The sequence below is a fragment of the Rhinolophus ferrumequinum genome, chromosome 9 (genome assembly GCF_004115265.2).
Source record: "Rhinolophus ferrumequinum isolate MPI-CBG mRhiFer1 chromosome 9, mRhiFer1_v1.p, whole genome shotgun sequence".
In the NCBI taxonomy this organism is placed as follows: Eukaryota; Metazoa; Chordata; class Mammalia; order Chiroptera; family Rhinolophidae; genus Rhinolophus; species Rhinolophus ferrumequinum.
This window is the reverse complement of record NC_046292.1, coordinates 8,965,498-8,986,660: the sequence shown is the minus strand read 5'-3', so window position 1 is coordinate 8,986,660 and position 21,163 is coordinate 8,965,498. Positions and strand designations below refer to the sequence as shown.

Here is a 21,163-nt window from a genome sequence, read left to right as displayed (position 1 = left end):
AGAAATGTGCCTTACAGCAATTTTAGGAAATACATCTACTCCACAAAGCAACAATCATCTATCTTTAGAGCCTCAAGACTCCGCGTTTGAGAACATTTCCATGCACTGAGAGTACAGATTTGCCTTCTGAGAGAACATGACAACACGGGAGACGGACAGGGGCTTGCTCCTTGCAGAAATGCAGCCACACGCAACGTATCCTAATACTAACTTCCCTGAATGTACTCAGTGACCTCTGACTTCACCACAAACCCTAAAAACATGACTTTCCTCTTCTTTTCATCTCAACCATGAATGCCTCTAAATAAAAATCTGACCCCAGGAAGAAAATGTTCTGTTGAATTCCCATCCTGAATAAAAGTTAGGGAAAAGAAAAGCTAATTCAAGGCTACATTACACTGAAGACTAAGAATGTGTTTTCAGTTAACACAGAACCACCGCTATTGACAGTTTCTTACAGTTGCATAAATCTGCCCGACAGACAAGTCCCAATGCATTTGTGTCTCAAGAGGAGGGAAGTCGCTGCCACACGCTTATCAGGACCTATAAAGATGCAGCATGTAATTACTTAACACCATCTCCATGCTTCAGTGCCCTTACGCACACGAAGCACGGCAACCGTATATTTAAAACACAGACCTTTCGATGTGTCGATGAACCACTTTCAAATACAATCCTTTCAAGGTCTGCAGGGTTGTTATTGTCAGCCATGACTAGGGACAGTATTTGCAAAACGCATGCAAAGTAACTAACGGCAGACTCATTCTAACACTCTTACCTTTAAAGTTTTATAGTAAATGGCCCTGTTGATTTCCAGTGGAAATAAATTTTGCTCTTCTCCGGAGCAAGCCCAGTTTACGTATCGCAGCCAGTTCCCCTTCTGTGGATCGGTGGCATCAATGCACATCCAACCCAAATTTGGGTAATAGACCTTGGGAGGGGGAAAAGAACACCGTGGTTAAAACAGGAGTAGCTTTCAAATGTTTCCATTTTCAACTTTTACAAATTCTTTGTCATTATATGCAAGTACTCTATAAAGCATGTCACAGAAACCAAATAAATAAGCAGCAAAGAAAAATAAAATGGATAAAAACGGAGATTCAAAACTGGGTAATCCTCCTTATTTTTCTGTCTGGGCTTGAGTTAATTGTTTTCTCCTCAACTTGAGAGCTATAATAAATATGCTTCATGATCTCTAAATGATTCGCAAATATGGACCCAAGGACAAGTCACAACTCCATTCCCTAAAGATAGAGCTGGAAGAGGGAGCTGGCAGCACCCAACCCTGAACTTGCTGGCTGGCTGTGCAGGTCGAGTGTGGGGCCCAGTCCTGCGAGGTGACACAGCTCAGCAGGTCCCTTCACTGCAGGGCTGACAAAACTTCAGGAGCAAACAAACACGCAGTGTGAACCTCCAAGTGGATGAAAGGTGTGATGCTTCTGCAAACTCAGGTCACCCTTTAACCCCTCTACCCAGAGCATCTGTCAGGACTGAGGTGCTATGCGACATCTCTGGGAAATACCAGTGTCCTCCCAAAAGAGAGATCAAACACCCGGCCCCTTTTTCAGCAGTGAGATCAAATGTTCTCTGCAAGAAGCTTTCCCTGATCAGCCAATCTCAGTCAGCGCCTCCTCCCAGATGCTTCCAGCACTTACCATTCCTTCATTTTAAAGAAAATCTATTAGGTTGGTGGAAAAGTAATTGCGGCTTTTGCAGTTTTTAACCTGTGAAACCGCAATTACTTTTGCACCAAACTAATAGTAACTATTTTTAACTTTATCCTTGTATATACACACATACATACATACATACATACATACATACATACATGTTTTACTTCCCTGCAACTAGACTGTAAAACACTTGATTAGGCACGTAAATAGAAACACAGAATCAATTGGTGACAGACCTATCAAAAACAAAGTAAAAGAAATGAATCTTTTACTTTCTCTTTAGGAAGAAAGGACAGAATCTCGATGCTTCCATTTCTTCCCTACATGTGCAGAGCCAAGGCTCCCATCACTTATTCCCTTCTGGAACAGAGTCCCCACTCTCCACTCTGCTCTATGGGCATGCCTGAGTCTCAGAGCCTGACTGCCAGGAGGCAGTGCCCGCCATACTTTCTTCTGTTGGGGGTGAGATGTCAGACATAATGCTATATGCTTTCCACATTATCTCATTTAACCCCATGCAGCAGATGCATTAATATCTTATTTTAACATGTGGAAATTGAGGATCAAAAGTTAAATAATTTTCTCTACGCCACCCACTTAACTAGTAATAGTACAGATGAGCTTAAACCCAGACCTGCTGGGCCTCTACTTACCAGTCCCTTCCCTGATCATCCTACTTAAAACTACAAATCCTCCTCTCTCCATCAGCAGCCCCAGCCACCCCCAAACCCAATTTCTTTTTCTTCACAGCGCTTACATTCTTTTACAGTATGAGAGCCACTCATTTATTTCACTCAGTGACTGTCTCCCCCCACCAGAGGATGAGCTCCAGGAGGAGAAGACATCTTAGCCTTGTCATTCACTGCAGCACTCCAATACCTCAGCCAGTGCCTGGCTAAGAGCAGGCTCTCACGAAACGACTATGGAATGAATGACAGGATATCATTATACACAAATGTGTAACTGTCAGTTAACGAGCACCTGCTGTGTGACAGGAACCATGCTAGAAGGTGCTCTGCAGTCCGTATTTAATCACTGTAAGGGCTAAGGAGAATGTTTCCACTATCCTGTAAGTACCCCCAGTGAGTTTATTCAAAAATTTGTTGTTTACTAAAACACCTATCTTCACCATTCTAGAGAGGTTATCCATTTTACACCCAAGGCCTTTTCAAACTCACTGTCACACTCACCCTCAGAGCTCTCTCTCTCCCTCTCTCTCCCCCCCCCCGTCTCTCACACACACAAACACACACACACACACTCCTCTCTTTAAAACAAAGAGAAAGAGCAGCCCCCAAATGGTATGTTATGAAGAGACAGTATAACACTGCAAAATGTAGAGTTAAACTCTGCACACCAAAACAATATAAGGTGCTTCACTTTTAAAATATTTAAGAGATATTTTTGTCATGTTTGCCAGCATGATGAAGGAAAATGGAGTACTTGATCCTGTAACGTTGTCAGTCCTTATTAGTTAGGTTTTACTAATAAGTTAGGGATAAAGTCTTGTTTAGCTGTGTCACAATGGATGGCAGAATCCCACTCACTCCCCAGCCACATACCAACACAGCTACAGACAGCGAGGGACAAAGAGAGATGATGCCGGAAAACCCACACACAGTGAAAGAAGGCAGCTGGGAAGAGGCATCGAGAGGCGACCTACCAGCCTGCGATAACAATACAGGCCGTGCGAGAACTTCCTGGCTCCCAGGTCCACACAGACTTTTGCAAATAGCAAGGTATTCCACTTGAGTGAGTTCTTTACGCATAGCTCATTTTGTTTCAAAAGGGACAAAGGCATCTGCAAAGTCATGCTTAATTTACAGAAAAAGATGCACACTCCATGTTTTAAATGTGCAACAAGTAATTCACAAAGGAATATACATGGCCAAAACCTTGTGAAGAAAAAAAATTAAACTTACCTAATGATAATAAAAAATAACTTCAAATTATATCATTTTCATCTATCATACTGGTAAAATTGTTTAAGGAAAAACAACAAGATTAGAAAGCAGGCATTCCCCCAATCAATGCCGATCAGAGAATAAACTCGTATCATTTTTTAGATGAAATTTAGCAGTACTTCACAAAAAACAAACACTAAAATGTACACACTCTTTAACCAGCATACACATTTGTAGGAATTTATCCTCATGAAATAACTGGGCAATTGTACCCAGATGTGTACACAGAGATGTACAAGGCAGTGACGTTTATACTACAGACTGTTTCTAACTCATTCATAAATGGAAAACACTGTGGGTTTAGTAAATATGATAACCCACGCATACAGCAGAATATTTAACAAACATTACAAAGTACTACTGTGTACACGATGAAGTGGCTTATGTGGAAACTTTTATTTTCTGTTATATTTCTGTATTCCTTAAGAATTTTTCCAATAAACACAGTATTTCTATAATTAGAAGGAAAAAACGGTAACCAGAAGTTGTAGAAATGCATTACTGGTATAAAAGATAGTCACAATACACTGATGACTGAATAAAGCCATTTATAGAAAGCATGGCTTATACGATACCATTTTTGTTTTAAACATGAATACCTGAAGAAAAAAATACTCCAAAAGTAAGTGAAAATGCCAATAATGGTTTTCTCTGAAAAGTGGGATTATCCATGATTTTAGTTTTTCTTCTGCTTATCAGAATTATCTACTTTTTTCTCCACTGATTTAGTATAATCTCCAAGTAAAAAAGGGAAGTGGGTGGGGAGAGCAAGTGATTCTTATGAATGAAAACCTAAGTAGCCACTGCCTGCTGAATGCCAAACTAAAACACTCCTCTTCCACCTCCTGCTCCTCCCATCGTCACACACACATTTCTAAAAAATATGTCGCATTCTCATTTTTTCATTGAGAGTCTAACCTTCTAATTAGGAACTGGGATGTTCCTAATTATATGTGTTTTTATAAATTCCTACCTTGCTTGGTCAAACCTTGGTTTCCAATAAAATTAATTTCAGTGACTGACACACAGAACCTAATATTTAAAATGAAGACAGGATTTTGCTTAATATAACTACAAATCACTAGACTGTAAAAGTGCCATAACACCATTACACTAAGGTAGTGTAATGTAGGACATAAGCCTGCAAAGACAGTGGAGAACCAACCAGAATCTCTTCCTCAATGTAAAAGCAGATAAAAAGACAATGTAAAAGCAGATAAAACTCCCACATGGCTCAAACTCAATAAATGATATGTAACAAATCTATTTTCAAATCTATATGATTAAGAAATACTCAAGCTAACTTGATCCAAAGGAGAAATATTTCCATATAATGGATAATTTTCCCTGACCCAATTTATAAAACAGTCCCTTATAACAAAGCAAGGGTACCTGACTGTGGACTACGTACTAGGAAAATAATTTTTACAAGTTAATTTTCAAATGGAAATTCCCTACTTGGAGGGAAAGAACTGAAAAAAAGGGAAACACCTCTATGCCAAGCACTGAGCTAGATATTTTATGTTATTTTATTTAATTTTTACAAGACCTATGAAATATCATTAAGCTCCTTTTATATATAGGGACAATACGGAAGGTTGGTAATTTTACTAGAATACTGAAGTCACTAAACGTCAGAGCCAGAATTCAAATCTGGTCCCGCCATTCGCTCCTACATTTCTATTTTCTCTCTTTCCCAGCCCCTCCTCCCACCCTCAACCTTCCCTAGGTTATTCAGGCCGGCCCTCCTTCCTGACTCTACCACTAAGCAGAGACTAGGTATTGACTCTTTGTCAGAACGTAATTCTCATATCACCCAGTTTCTGGATTTAATTTAATCCAGATTAAATTAAATTCTGACTGGATTTAATTTAATCCAGTCATTTCGAAATAGTCAAAAGAAATCATCTAAATTCACACACTCCAATTTAAAAACACATTCAAAATTAAATCCTCATGACATACAGAGAAAGGTTTACAAAGAACAAACCATACTGTTAAACAGTTACCTCATGGGTTGGGGAATGGGGGTTTTAACTTACATCCTTCCTTACCATTTGCTTGTTATACTGTGTGTGTGTGTGTGTGTGTGTGTGTAAATTTAAAAAAAAAATTCTCATTCATGTAATGCAAACGTACCTTCATTCGAACCCTAAACTGTGCCTATGAGATCCTCACCCAATCTCAACTTGCAGCAACCAGCTTACTTTATGACAGAAATTCACTCCCAGGAATTAAGACAGGGCAATGCAGACACCTCCTCATACTATACACCCTCATGCTGAGCTAAGTCTTTTATTCACCCAAACCAGCCCCCCAAAGTTCAAGTCTACAGTAACAAGGCCGTTCCACGGGCTGGCTGCTGGACGTGCCCTTCCTTCCAAGGCTCTAACACAACGATGATGGAGACAGACCCTCTCCTGAAGGTCCAAGCTCCATTCCAGTGGTTCTAGTTTGTCATTATGGTTTGAGGCGCCTTTTCATTTTTATTGCCCTGGGGATCTAGCTTGTTGAGTTTCCAACATTATGATCTGTACACCATTTTCTACTTTCCCTGTCTAAACAAATGGAAATATAATTAGGTATTGTCTGTCTTCCAGGACAGACAGGGAAAGTGGGAAACAGTATACAGGTCCCTTCTCCACTAGCCCAGCTTGTACAGCATGTACTCCTTACGTAAATAACTCAGACAGCTTTCAGAAGTCAATTTCAGGATGTCTCCCACACAGTATTCCAATTTTTTGGTTCATACTCTCTAACATTAGAAAAGAACTTCTAAGCAAAAATGAACACTGGAGATCTTTTAAAAAGTACTCGACTACCAAAAAAAAAAAGTCATCCTCTACATGATAATTCAGGTATTTTTCTTTGATGTTCAAATCAACTAATACTATATTTACTGAGCCAGCGACGTCTATGTCAAATATTTCATATACATCATCTCATTTGTAACCAATCAAATCTATGAGAAGCTTGTTATCCTCATTTATAGTCTGATTTTGGTATATGAGCATTTCAATGAAAACATTTAGTAAAAGTTGTATTTTTGTAAGTTATAAAGAATTTTATTAACACCGTTAGCTATGTTCACATTCCAGTTGTTTCTGAATTACAGAATGTGATACCTGGGGGGCTTGGGAAGGACTATAAAACTATCACCCTATAGAAGTAACTGTCTGGTGGCTACAGACTAAACTGGATCTTCGACACCAACCACTGCCCTCCTCAGACTTGTTTTGAAAATCAGAGCCTTCTTTTAAGACCTATTGAAATGCATCACCGTATCTAAAATATTCTGAAGATTCTAGAATAAGGGAAATGAAAGAGAGTCCAATAGGCGGTAGCATATTTTACTCCAAATAAACCAGCCAACAACACAAATTTAAAAACTAAATAGCTGGGCCTCTCAAGCTTGCAAAGCCCAGTCCCACAGCCATCGTTACCATGGCCTCACATCGGCTGACCCTTAACCCTCTCTTCTGAAATTACTTTAAGTTTCATACACAAATGTTTCTGGAAAATCTCCCAACAAGAGATACTCAATAAATGCTGACCAGCTCGCAGTAGACCCCAACCAACATCCACTGAATGAACAAAACGTTCTTAAATTAGAAATTGCAAGTCTAGACAAGGGATGTTTAGGAATTGCATAATACCCTAGAAATCATATGCAAATTTTGTGCATATATGTGCATTTGTATATCTTTTGGGGAGATTTTCAAAGAAGAGTAAGAATCTCTGGGCTCTGTTGCTGGAAGGAACGCTAGGAGTAACAGCTTTAAGACACCAAGCAAGCACTTGGCACTCTCATCTGTGGAAAGATTCGGGGCATCTCCAGTATTCTTTTATTCCACCAAAAGTATCTCCACGGGGCACTTCCCATAGTCTATACAATACCACAAATGCTATAGGCCAAGATCGCTGCTCCAGAAATGAAGACAGTTCCCAGCACATGGCACAAATTAATGAATAGGACTCAAATGAGCGAATGAATAAACCCTCAAAGATTATTTTTTTTTGCACCAGACCAAGCTGCTAATCTGAGTACAAGTTAACTTATTCAGGAAGATTGCTTAATTCTCTGTACATCAATGTCCTCATCTGTCCTGAAGTTCTTGAGAGGAGAAGAATATGATTGGCCCAGCCGTTGCCATGACAACTAACTCCACAGCTAGCCCACTTTTAAGTACCAAGTTCAAAATCTTTGCACTGCTATTAACCACACAGCTTCCCTAAGGTTAACCTAAGACACCAGACATCACCACACTCACTCCCACTGCTTCTCTTCTCCCCACGCTGAGACCAGGGATTGGCAAACTTTTTCTATAAAGAGTGAGACAATAAATCTTTTCAGTTTTGCAGGTCATACAACTGCAGGTCTCTGTTGCAACTGCTCAACTCTGCCACCCTAAGGCAAAGCAGCCATAGATAATATGTAAATGAATGAGTGCTGCTGTGTTCCAATGAAACTTGATTCATGGACTGAAATTTGAATTTCATATAATTTTCATGTGTCACAAAACATTTGATTTCTTTGTTTAATCCACTTAACAATGTAAAAACCACTCTCAGCTCCAAGACTATAAAAAACAGGTGGCAAGTTAGATTTCCCCTGTCGTCTACGTCTTTTTCTATGACACGACTTTGACAAATGGTTTAGAAGTTGGAGAGGAGTAGTAGGAGCTGAGCAGTATTTTCTGGAGAAATATTCTGTAGAATCAAATGGTTGACTTCTCTACTCTTTTTCTTGCTTCCCTTTTTAACTTAGAAATAATTTGAAATTCAACAAATTGAGAAAGCAAAGACTATGAAACACACTTGTTAATATCTAATCATAACAGTGCTGATTGTTTCCACTTTTTAAAAAAATTAAGGTCTTGTCATTATAGAGATATACTTTCTCTAACAATTTTAGTTGAAATACAATTCTACTTTTTCCCTCCATCCCCGACGCAAAATTTGTTGCCTGAATAATATGCAAACAGAAGCAGTGAATTATCAGTTTTTCTCTATAACAATGGGGAAAAAACTATTAAAAAGATTAACAACACTGGGTTTTAACAAGCTAAGAAGAAATATGTAGTCTTGGTAGTTACGTAAATTAGTACAATCCTTCTTGGAGGTCTGTTAGGGAAATTCTACCAAATATTAAAATGTACAAAATAACTTTTCACTTAATTCTACTTCTAGGAATTTATCTTAAGATAACCACACAAGTCATCAAATATATATTTAGAATGAATTTCATACTTTGAAGAATTGTTAATATCATGAAAATATTAAAACTATTTAAATGTCCAACTGGTTAAACAATGAATAGAACAGAATTCTGAGTACCACAAGAAATCATGATGTAGATAAGTATTTGACACAGGTATGTCCATAACATATTGAAAGAAAAAAGCCCATTAAGAACTACATGTATTGTTTGCTCTCTTGCATGAAATGTCTATATATGGTGTTTGTATCTGTACCAGTCAGTGTGAGAGACAGAAGAAAAACAGAGAGGCAGAGAAACTGAGTTTAAACAATGTTCACCAAAATGTTCACAGATGGTTTTTACTTTCTTGTTTATAGTTTTCTGTATTGTTTATATATTTTGCAATGAGCGTGTACTGCCTTTATAATTTTTAGAAAACTTATTAGAATGTACAACACCAAGAGTGAACCCTAATGTCAACCACGGCCCTGAAGTGATACCACTGTGTCAATGCAGGTTCATCGATTGTAACAAATGTACCATCTGGGTGCAGGATGTTGACAGTGGGAGGTGTCCTACAGGCACTCCTTGTACTTTCTGCTCAGTTTTGCTGTGAACTTAAAACTGCTCTAAAAAATGAAGTCTATTTTTAAAAAGACATTAATATAATTTGTACTCAAACAACTCAAAAGTTCTGTTCATCAGAAGCAATTTGAGTCCCACAGAAGTGAAGGTAAAAGGCTTTCCTCACAAGCAGCTGTGGACTACTGCAGACTGCTCTCAGCGTGTGCGGGGCAGTCAGGGGAAGTAGTACATCCAGCATCTCAGCCGGCTAGCAGCTCCCCACCAGAAACTGACCAAACAATGTTCTCTTTGGAGAACCTGGCTGTTTTGTGCATTCACCCTGCGGATACTCTACTGTTTCTCGCCTGTTATTTCTGATTTCATAGAATGTTTTCAGTGAAAGCTGAGAGGATTTAAGACTGTGTTAGACAATCAGGGCTCAAGAAAAGCAACTTAACACTTTGTCTTTGATTAGCTTTCAAATGGCGTTCTAGCTGGGGCAAAAGACCCGGCTGCTAAAAGAGAAGCTGTTCTTAAGGGGCTTTAATGGAAGAACAGATGCCAAGATGATATTTTAATGATAAGCAGTTTCTATTACATTAATAAGAAGCATTCTGATGCAAGTCTGAGGATAAGAGCGAGAAGGTTGGAATGACTTAATGGGGAAATACTAAATTGTAGCTGGATTCTTATTTTCTTCTTTGTAAGAAATATGTACATTACAATTTATGCTCCCTATACTTTGCCAAAATGCATACTTCTACATATATGTCATATATATATACACACACACACACACACACACACTCACTTACACACACACACACACTTTTATTGTAACAGAGCAAAAGGCTTAAAACTTTCTGTATGGAATATACCTCACAGTTGGAACTATCTGAATGGCATCCAGTTTTTTTTTTGTTTTTTTCGTTTTTTTTTCAGGAAGGAAAAGCCAGCCCTGACGAGAACTAAATCTTTAAACCTGACCAACAAGAGCTGGCAATGTCCTAAGGATTCACAAACTGGAGTAGTATAGAAGTAGAAGTATCTTAACAATGGGATGTTAAGAGGCTTATAGTAGAAATCGAGTCCCTAATACGTCATGGTGCCAAACCACAATTTTCACCAAGCTACTATTTCAATACAAATGGAGCTTAATGGACAAAAGGCACTACTAATATTTTATACCACATGCCCAACAATATCAAACTGCTAGGTTGGGTAAAATACGGACCATAAATTTAGGGCAAATATTAATGGATTTGTTCAAGCTTAGCGTTCTACACACAGAACTAGAGGACATATTTCCCAGGTCCTAACATCGTCACTCAGATAAGTGCTAACCTGGGAGAGAATATTTGTTAGTTTCCCTTGGGAAGCTTCTAAAATTAAAAATGGAGTTTATTTTGGAGCATAATTTTGTGGTTAAGAAATTCGTAACCGCTCAGGGTAATATCATTTTTCTGACTAGGCAGTTTTTCTATAAATATTTCTATAAATATTTTCTATAAAAAAATTTCACCTTAAAAGTGGTGAAAAAGTATAACGGAATTATTCTCATGGAAAATCCTCATTTCCTAAGGCCCCTTGGGTTGTTATCAGATTTACTATATGGAATTCACAACAAACTCAAAATTACCAGGAAAAACTGTTGGAATTTTCAAGTTAAGAAACACTGCTTACAGCACCGAGAAAAACAGCAATATACTTCAAATGTACAAATGCCACAGAACTTCTTGATGGAAAGTATCCAGACATTCCTAGGCATACTTTAGTTTTCAGCTTTTATATGTTTACATGTGAAACAGATGTGATTCAATTTAAGTCAATCTGATAGAAATGCTTGTCCTCACCACTGAAAAACTTCACTTGCTTTAAAAAGGAGTCACACCACTGAGTTCCTGTAAGAAGGTGAGGGGCATGCTGGGAGCACCTGATCGGAACTCAACTCCACATCAGTGCTGAATTCGCATGCAACTCGCCAGTAAACAGTAACAACAAATTTTTATCTTCATAGCTATCTTCCTGAGAAAGTTCTGTATTCTCTCCATTTTAAAATTGAGGGTTTTCGCCAGAGGTTAGGTACCCTGCCCAGAGTCACAAAGCTCGAGTGGTAGAATTTGAACACAGGCAATCAAATGAAACATTTTGAACTGTCTCACTGTCAGACAGCAGACGTGGGTTCTCGTTTTGCAATGACACCACTCTCAACATGAGGGCCCCACAGGGAGGAGCAGCTCACCTCTGTCCTTGACCACTTCACCTCCGCAAGGACTGTGCTAAGGCACTGCTGGCTCCCAGGGTTGCTGGGAGAATATGACATGAACAGAACGGAAGCCTTTTGAAGAGTTCAAAGCGCTACATAAACGTGCCATATGCTAAATATACTCAATTCTGAATATTCCAGCAAAACAGAGATAGCTTTCTAAACTACAAAGAAGACCCTAGCAGTGTTTTATGTGCGGCCACCTTGGGGTGTCTTTATGGCATCTACCTGGAAGTCCGTAAAGTCACAGACGGAAGTCTTGGCTGCACACACCCTGAACAAGGCAATATAACGAGTGGATTTGACATTTATCGTTGACAGCCAAGCAGGCTCAAAATACAAATAAAAGTAAACAGCAGTCTGTATCCAAGGAAACACATATTCTCCTTAATAAAAATACTCTCGATTTTAAGGAACACATTTAAATGGTTGTTTCAATTTCAAAATGTAAAATACTAAAAGAATAGAATGATTTTTTTTTTAATGTATAGAACTCTGATAAACAAAGAACCAGAATTCTTTCTTACCTCCCACATGTATACATTATTCTTAACCTGAGATCTTTTTTTCTTATCACCAACAAATGGCCCAAACTTTTTGCCTTTTAAAATTGGTTTAGTGGCCCAGACACCTAGAAAATAAAATCAATATTTTTATGATGTATGTGGTTATTTTAAAGATTGAAGCATTAAAATCAATTCAGTTTCACAAAATGGTTCAAAGGCTACACAGCCTAAAAACAAAATAATGCTAAATCAACTGAGATCACAGTGAAATCAAATTAAGTCAAGTCTTCAGTGGTTGATTTTTATTTTTCCTCTTTCTATTCTTCTGTATTTTCCAAATGGCCTATAAATATCCTACTTTTTTATAGCAGGAAAAAAAATAATTTTTTATATTTACTTGTTTTTAATTTTTACACGTAAAATTATCCAGACAGTACAATCACAAATACTTGGAGAATAGCACCATCACAATTAAAGAGAAAACTACCAGAATGTACTGCAACTATAAATAATTCTAAACGTCTCCATTTTTCCACAGATTTTAAATTGTCTCAAATGAACAGAGTTGCTTTTATAGAGGGTTAGAAATATAGTTTTACAAATAAATATTTTTGAAGTTTGCTCAAAGTGAAAAACCCTCTTTTCTCTCGCTAAGTTTCCTGAAAACTTAGCTACTGAAACAACTCACTTTTCAGAGTTTCACACAACCATGATTTCTGCTGCTCTGTGGGATTCTCAGGGGTATTTCTATTTCCTCTGCACTGACCACAGGTCAACAGACGAGAAGCAGTGGCTGAAATGGCAGGAGACCGCCCAGAGTCAAGGGAACCAGCGCCCAGAAGTGACGCTCACTGACAACATCAGTGAGCAGGTCCCCTCATTTTCTGGCCTCTGTTTTCTCATGTACAGGAGGATGGAGTCTCAGCCAGTCTCGTTCAGCTAGGATGTATGAATTCTGCTTTTCTGGGAATCCCGTTTGATAACACAGCTAATCATCAATTAGTGGAGTTATAAAATCAACCACATTCATGTGAATGATACAATTTCAATGCTCAAGTTACTCACTGAACCACTTTCAATGAGAAATAGAAAAGGCATTTATTAAAAATGTATTCATATACACATAAACTGGAATATCAGAAGTACATCTTTAAAAAAGAAAATGGGACATAAACTTGATAAATTCCAAGACTGTACTTGGATGAAACTTTTATTATAATTTACTTCCTTGGTCTTCTGACTAAAGATTAGGACACAAAAACAAGATCAAATACACAAAAGCTTGGCTTGAATTCAACAAGAAATCCCAGCCTGAAGCATTCAGATACACTTAGGTCATCATTCATTCAAATACCTACTGAGGTCCATAAAGTGTCAGGCACTAGAGGCATAAAGATAAATAAGAAATGAAGGTACTCCCAAGCAAAGAAAGGGACAGATGTGAAAACAAGTACAAAATAATGAAATAAATATAATAGCGTAATCACACTCCGGTCATAGTGAAATCAGAGGTGAGGGAGCAATACATTCTGGGGGAGGAGCCCCTGGGACACCTAGAGAAAGGGGGACACTTGGGCTGAGTCAGTTACACAGGATGGTCGGTGTGCCAGCATTCCTGGTTTAAATTCATAAGCTATGTTCAGCCTGGACTTTTGACTGGAAATTGCATAAACACCACACAATCTTCCAAGTCAGAACGTCAATCTGTTGCTTTACGGTAAGCCCCCTACCTGAAATGTCCAAAGGAAGCCTGGCTATATAGCCTGCTCTCCCTTCCCTGTCTCCTTCTGGGACCCCAGTACTCACCAATCCGAGTCTTGTCAACAGCAGATGGGAAAAGCCTCACTTCCTCCGGAAGTCCTCGAAGCACATGTTCAGGTACCTCGGCCAGGGTCTCAGCAGCTGCTGCAGGCTCAGTAGCGTTCTGCAAGTCAAGAAACAGAAGGATCACAGCAAAAGGAAGAAAACCCAGTTAGCTGTTGTTTTTCTCCTGGTCCAATGAGCAAATATGCAAAAATGTAACTGAAAGCTAAAACTGGCAAGCCAGACCAAGACAACTCATGTCACGCCTTTCAGGAGTTGCTTTGATGCTTTCGAGAGTTGCTTTGAAGCTTGTCTGTGAGTCTCCAAAGGAAACCACTGCAACCTTCAAGCATGTCTGTGTTAATCTATTTTGTTGCGGCCACCTGTAGCCATTTTCAAAATATGTAAATCTCTGGCAACATGTTACTTTAAACTCCCAGATCATCTGGCAGCAAAATACAGCTTAAGCTTACTTTTAAGTCAAAGGCTACCACCAGCATTTTGGAACACTAAAAACTCAAAAGCAACACTCCCTACTTAAATGAATACTTTCGGCACAGACTGTAAAGGGACCCACCCTCACGCTTTCATTCTCCAGAAACACCCTCTGGACAGGGGCTTGAGCATTCTAACCAGGAACACTACAACTTATTCTGGACCTTCAATGGAAGTGCGACCTTTCCAGAAAACAGTAATGTACCACTGTCCATCAAGTAATTAAACAGCAAAGTCGCCATAATATCTCAAAATCTCTAAGAAATAGAGAACTTTATACAATTACTAACCAAAGTTTATGCTAAAATTCACTGTAATCTTAAGAAATCAGATTACTATTAGATATGTATATAAGGGACTAAAACGGGGAAATCTAAACCAACTGGTAAAACATGACTGTTATTTCTAAAATAACCTTCAAATCAAAGGAAAACCAAGTGTCTATTAACTGCTACCACATAGACCCTAAAGAACTGATATGTCTATCATGACACCGCAAAGAACAACGGATTCTGGAGTCTGAGTTTTGTGTTTTTCCCCCCACTGCAAAGAGAAACATTTCTCAAGGACTTTCAAAGAAACCAACGTAGGCAAAAAGCAAACTCTAAGCTAAAAAGATTAATTTTCCCATGACAATGATGCCCTTGTCGTTTTTAAAAATGTGTTCTGCCAAGAAAAGAATATCATCCAAATTTGAGTACTCCCAGCACTTCACATTTCTTCTAAGTATCAACAGGCTGCTTCAGGAGAAATAAGAGCCCCAGCAACGAGCAGTCATTACGGCCAGCTGAGGCCCGGAACGCACCAAAGTAGGCATGTGAAGGCGGGTTCATTTCTTGAGCAGGACGAGGCCGACAGAGCCTACCCTTCAGAAGCACAAATGCTCCGATCCGCCTCGATTTCCTCCTTGGTCCTGACAACCCCACCAAGCCCAAGTGTAAATGCCTTCCAAACCGTGGGACTATCAAAACGGCCCCAGAAAATGGTCTTGTATTTTTAATTAGCTGAAGTGCAAAATTTTCTCACTTCTAAATGTAGTGCCCCCACTTTTAAAACTTTATAATCTACAAACTAGAAGTTTGAAAATGTGAACAAATTTTTTTCCAAAGGGAAGGTATTAAATTGGTAGTTTACAACCCTAGGCTGTATAATAATTATTTTGAACGCTGATAAATTAAGCAATATGAACAAGCACTAGCCAGTGATGAGTCCTATCGGCATGTGGCCACTTATCACAGAAAGAGGGGGTTTCCCCCCTTTTTCAGATGGGACCCTAACAAAGATCTTAAAGGATCTGATACCATTTAACCTCCCCAGGAGCTCTGAAATGACAGTGTTTCAGCTAACCTAACCCAGTACCTCCGGGCACTATTACAGTACAACTACTAACAACCTGCTAGATACTGAAAACTCCCTCCGGGCCCCTGCTAGGCACTGTGCGAACCTTCCTGTATGCATGATGGAGTTTACTCCAAACAGACCAAGGGGCAGGGACTGTCAGTCAGGCCTCCTCCCAGCCACACCCCAACCCGCTCACCACTGACACACGTTGACACACACACACACACACACACACACACACGGAACTTGAGGCTTAAGGAAGTTGTCCAAATTGCTCAAGGACAGAATTTGAACCTTTGTCTGTGTGACCCCAGAGCCCAAGCTCATAACTACTGTGATGTTTCCAGTTAAGATTCTGCTGGATAAGGTCTGAAGACCTAACATAAAACATGGTGACTATAGTTGATAACACTGTTTTTTTGTTGTTCAGTTTTTACAAAACTGAAATTTGCTAAGAGTGTAGAACTTAAATGTGTTCACACACACACACAAAAAAAACCATAAATATGAGAGGTGATAGATATGTTAATTAGCTAGATGGTGGGAATCCTTTCACAAGATAAGTATATCAAGTCACCATGATGTACACTTTAAATATCTTACACTTTTGTTTGTCAACTATACTTCAGTAAGGCTGAGGAAAAAAAAAAAAGAAGAAGGGTTTTGGTGGAATACAACCTAAGAACCCCTGTAAAACCTCCACCCGTCTGGAGAAATGTCAGCAGGAGAAGGCGCCTAAGGTGGGATGGTCATTCCCACGGGAAATCTGTAACTTGAGTCTAAGTTGGAGACCAGGTGTATTAAAATTTGTGAACTACCTGTGAATATAAAGGACCTCAGCAGAAGTGCCACAGGAAAAAGAAATAAGGAAAATTCCTATGCATTTATTTACCTGCTTTCGGCCAACCATAATTTTTAATTTGGACTCATTCACCTACTGAGAAAAGCTTTTTTTCTATTTTAGTGCCCTTCACACTACAATGGGACTCCCCTGCAATAGGAGGACCTGAGTCCACACAAAGCCATCCGGACCCTGGCCAGCTCCAGAGCCTTCCCTCACCCTTTTCCAGCTGCTGGGATCTCCACTGCAGTGGCTATGGCTGGAAATTTGCCTGGGACCTTTTTAGAACATGAGTGATTTGAGAAGTAGGAGGTGAGATGGCTTGCCTACAGAGAATCACCGTCTCCCCTTATTTTTCCTTCACAGCTCTTATCACAATTTTAAACAGTCGTTTGTCTAATTACGAGTTTGACGTGGCTGCCGTCAGACTGCAATGAAGACAGGCGCCGTCTACCTTATTCAGCGTTGCTTTCCCAATGATTAGCAGGAGACATCAAATGTTTCTTGTCACTTAGAATACTTGAACGAATAAATGATCCCTGTGAACTAACTTAAATCTTTTTTTAGAACAAGGAGGGACAGAAACAAAACAGCGGGGTCATCTGTCAGAAAGCATGTTCCCCCTGTGCGCTGGGATTTCTTGAACTTGAGGTAGGTAAGCGTCCGTGTCAATGTAAGAATCCTTTTTTAGAGTATGTGACATGCTCTCAGTGCCAAGCCATCAGTTTGAGCATCAGGTAAACCTTGGGGACAGAAGGAAGCTCCTCCCCCGCACACTCGTACACTGGAATCTCTTTTTTCTACATATCCTGATAGTACGAGATGTAACATCACATTTAAACAGGGTCATCTTGGTTCTCACACTAAAGAATCACAGTTTGATCCTGGGAATGTTTCCCAGATTGATTTTGTCTAAAAGGAACTTCAATATCTACTCAATTAATGTATTAAAATGTTTCTGAGTCCCTTCTGTGGGCCAGGCAATGTCCTAGGCATCACGTCTGCCTTCACAGTGTGTCACCCTAGAGAGGACGGCAGACAGAACCAAACGAAAATATATGATGCCAGCTAGTTACAGACGCTCGGAAGAAAACTCCAGCACAAGGAGACAGTGATGGAGAGGGGCAGGGTGCTGTCTCAGACCACATGCTCAGGAAGCCCACTCTACAAGCTGCGAGGGAGTCATGTGACGACATGGAGGAGAAACATGTCAGGAAAGGAGCCCAGCAAGGACCCTTGCTGAGTTAGGCAAAAGGTTGGTGTGCTCAGAGAACAGACAGGGAAAAGGCCAAAGTGTCCAGAGCAGAGAAGGTGAGGAGGCCGGGGTGATGCCTGAGGCAAATGTGTCACCGTTTGCTGATCACCATAGAGGGATGGGAGGGAACCAACCAGAGCCCTGGCTGCTGCTCCTCCCAGGACCCCTTCCCTGCTGCCCCAGAATAAAGGCACATTCCCACGTTAAGGCTCTAACACTGCTCACTGTGGTGAGTGTGGAGGAAGTCACAAGGACTTCCATACTAACAGGAAACCTAAGAACTCTTTCACTGCTTAACGAAGTACCATCTCCAAACCTGTATCAATGAACCTATCTGGAACAGTATATATTAAATACAATTAATGTATTACATTTAAGTTAACTGAAGAAGTTACTTAGTTATTAACTGTTAATTGATCTCATTAATTTGATGTCTCCAACTTCCTACCTCAAACTCAAAGACAGACAGCATTCCCTCTCTTCCCCAACTCAATGGTTACTAAATCCTCCCGCGTGCACCTGGGGCTGGCACCTGGGGCTGGCACCGGGCAGAGAGGTAAAGATACAATGGTTAATAAAGAGGATCCCGGCCCCTCTTCACGAAGCTCACTGGCTAGAGCAGCTGCTCTTTTCCTGCTTCCTAACACAAGAAACCTTAGAGATATATTGATTCTCCAATTTTGACCTTGCTGTGGAGCCTCTTAAAGGTCTTTCAAGTTCCTCCCCCTGATACCTTTCCTTTGGCCCAGGCTGACTTTCCCAGGGCGGGGTAGGGGGGTGGGAGGGGAGCTATGGGAGTATGACATTGATTCCTTCCTCTGGGCCAAGGTCTCTGCTAACCTTTTTCCACGCATCACGTCCGAGCAGTGAGCACAGCTAACATTGATGGAGTATTTAGGACACTGTTCAGACACTATTCTAAGCACTTGCCATGCATCACCTCATTTAATCTTTACGCTACCACTTCAGCTGTAATGTTATGACCCTTTTTACAGATGAAACTGAAACCTGCCCATAGTCGCAGCTAGTAAGTGGCAGGGCTCGGATTCAAATCCAGACAGTCAGCCTTCAAGGCTGGACTTTCAAATACGATGCTATGGAATAGCCCTGTCAAGTACCTTTCCCAAGCTGCATGGTTTTAAAGTAGTGGAGCCAAGATAAAACCCAGACAGTCAGACTCCAGAGTCCATGTTTTAACCACTAAACCCGGGGGTCTCACACTATCGTCTGGGGATTCCTGGGAAGTCCCTTTTGGGAGTCCACAAGATCAGAGCTACTTGCCCTCCTCCCTTTTCATGAGAATACTAAGATGTTATTCGCCTTTTTCACTCACCTGTGGAGAGGAGAGTTTTCAGGAGGCTATGCCATGTGATAATGTCATCGTTCTGCTGGCTAATGGGATGGGTGAGTGTTTAATCCTGTTTCAAAGAGTTCTGATTTACGAAGGAGGCCTGTAGTCTAACCAACCACTGCCCCAAGTCAACTTCCTGGTTTTAATACTGTACTAGTTACAAGTGACCACAGGGGACAGCTGAGTGAAGAAGTATACTATTATTGCAATGTCTTATTAATCTACAATGACTTCCAAAAAAAAAAAGTTAAAAAATTTTGTTTCAATTTCTAGCACAGTAACTATCCAAAGATATGATCCACATAAACAAAAAGCCTGAGAACTGCTGCACCACCTCTGGCCCCCCAGCTCCTGATCTCAGGGCTGAGGCACAGAACAAGAGACTCCTAGTGACAAAGCTGACGAGAGTGGTGACCAGGACAGCAAGGGAGGAGGGCTGGATCCACACATCTGGGCCCTACCGACCCCGCTCCTCGAGTGAAACAGAAGGGACTCCTCCCCCAAAATAGCACAAGGGTTTTTTATTTTTTATTTTAAGGACTTCACTGATGATCATTAAAGGAGAACAAAGTGAACTAGAATAAACTGGGATATGTGCTTTCAATATATTAAAGCCAACAGCTTATCATCAATGCCCGCTTGGCCTCCTGCGTGGATGGGAAAGAAAAGCAAGAAGCGAGTTCCTACCCTCTGCCTTTAAGCCCCAGGACGGTGGGGCTGAGACCCCACCAAGGCAAGGAGATTCCTCAGGGGACCGATCTGCATTTGTGTTCCGGCCTCTGCCCTGCCCAGAGGAAGCCTGTCCCACTGTCCTACCTGGCGGGGTGTCCCCGGAGGCTCCCTCTGCAGCCTCTGCATCCTGAAGCACTTACTGCTGGCTTAACGGCCCCTCCACTAGAGGCAAGTTTAGGTGGCAGACACGCAGGGCAGATTCAGTTTCACTGGCCATCGTACCTGCTGCCTGGCCCTGGATGCCTAGCTCAGAGCAGTAGTCCCTGTGAACAAACAAACAAGTATCTGGCAGTCAACTGCCAAGAGGTCTCGGAGCACAGACATGGCTCTAAGAGCCACGAACTCCACTGGTAATGGAGTCCAGGGGGCAGAAAATGAGAGAAGAGCTAGGACAAAGTGCTCAGGACGCCTTTATCTAAGAGTGAAAGAGAAGAACAGGAGCAACATAGGAGACCTCTAGTCGTCACAAAGAAGGGGCACCGAGAGCATGGGGTCAGAAAGGCAGGGAAGATTCAAGGAAGGAGAGTGGCCAGCAGAGTCTAATGCTGCTGGTGTGTCTTCAAATTCTATTGTATCTGATGCCTTTCTCTAACTCCCACTGCCACCATCATCCTTCAAACATGAAACAACGCAGCAATCTCCACTCGTCCTGTCATGTCCAACGTGTGTCCCATGGGCTAGCACCGTGCTACCCTAGGAAAGCAGCAACCCAGGGCCCTGCCTACAGCCCTCAGGTTAACACAGGAGACTGATGGGCTGTTCCCAACGGGTCAAGGAAATATAATGTGTGACAGAGAAAGGGAGGGGACACTGCTTTAGTTAGGGTTGCTGGGGTGGGGCGGGATTTGAACTTGAAAGATGGCAATGCCCCACACGTGAAGGATTGAGCGTTCTAGGGAAATGTCCAGAGGAGGCAAAGGGCTTCATGTTCAGGAATAAGAGGCCACTGGGGCCCGGTCAGAGTGAGCCACAGGGACAGCAGAGGCAGCCACCGCCAGAACCTGCCGAACCTTGAAGGTCGGGGTACAGAGACGGGATTGCATTTGGAGAGTGGTGAGACATCACTGGAAGGTTAGGGGCAGGGGCGTGACGAGATGTGATGAGGTTTCCTGGCTTCCAGTCTATTCCACACTCAACTTCTACAAACCCTCTGCCTTCATGATTAACTTTCC

The 21,163-nt window shown here is 41.0% G+C and overlaps 1 protein-coding gene across 3 annotated transcripts in view; it reads right to left on the bottom strand.

The window, feature by feature from the left end:
• Window positions 1–21,163, bottom strand: part of PRDM2 (PR/SET domain 2) — a 112,715-nt gene that overhangs the window by 69,006 nt on the left and 22,546 nt on the right. For 2 of the 3 annotated variants that reach the window (XM_033113400.1, XM_033113401.1), the window contains exons 3-5: window positions 13,980–14,097; window positions 12,195–12,298; window positions 779–931 (exon numbers count right to left, since the gene is read on the bottom strand). In XM_033113400.1, the coding sequence (XP_032969291.1) occupies window positions 779–931; window positions 12,195–12,298; window positions 13,980–14,097 (375 nt within the window). The remainder of the gene's footprint in view (window positions 1–778; window positions 932–12,194; window positions 12,299–13,979; window positions 14,098–21,163) is intronic. The other variant, XM_033113402.1, reaches the window with a different exon arrangement.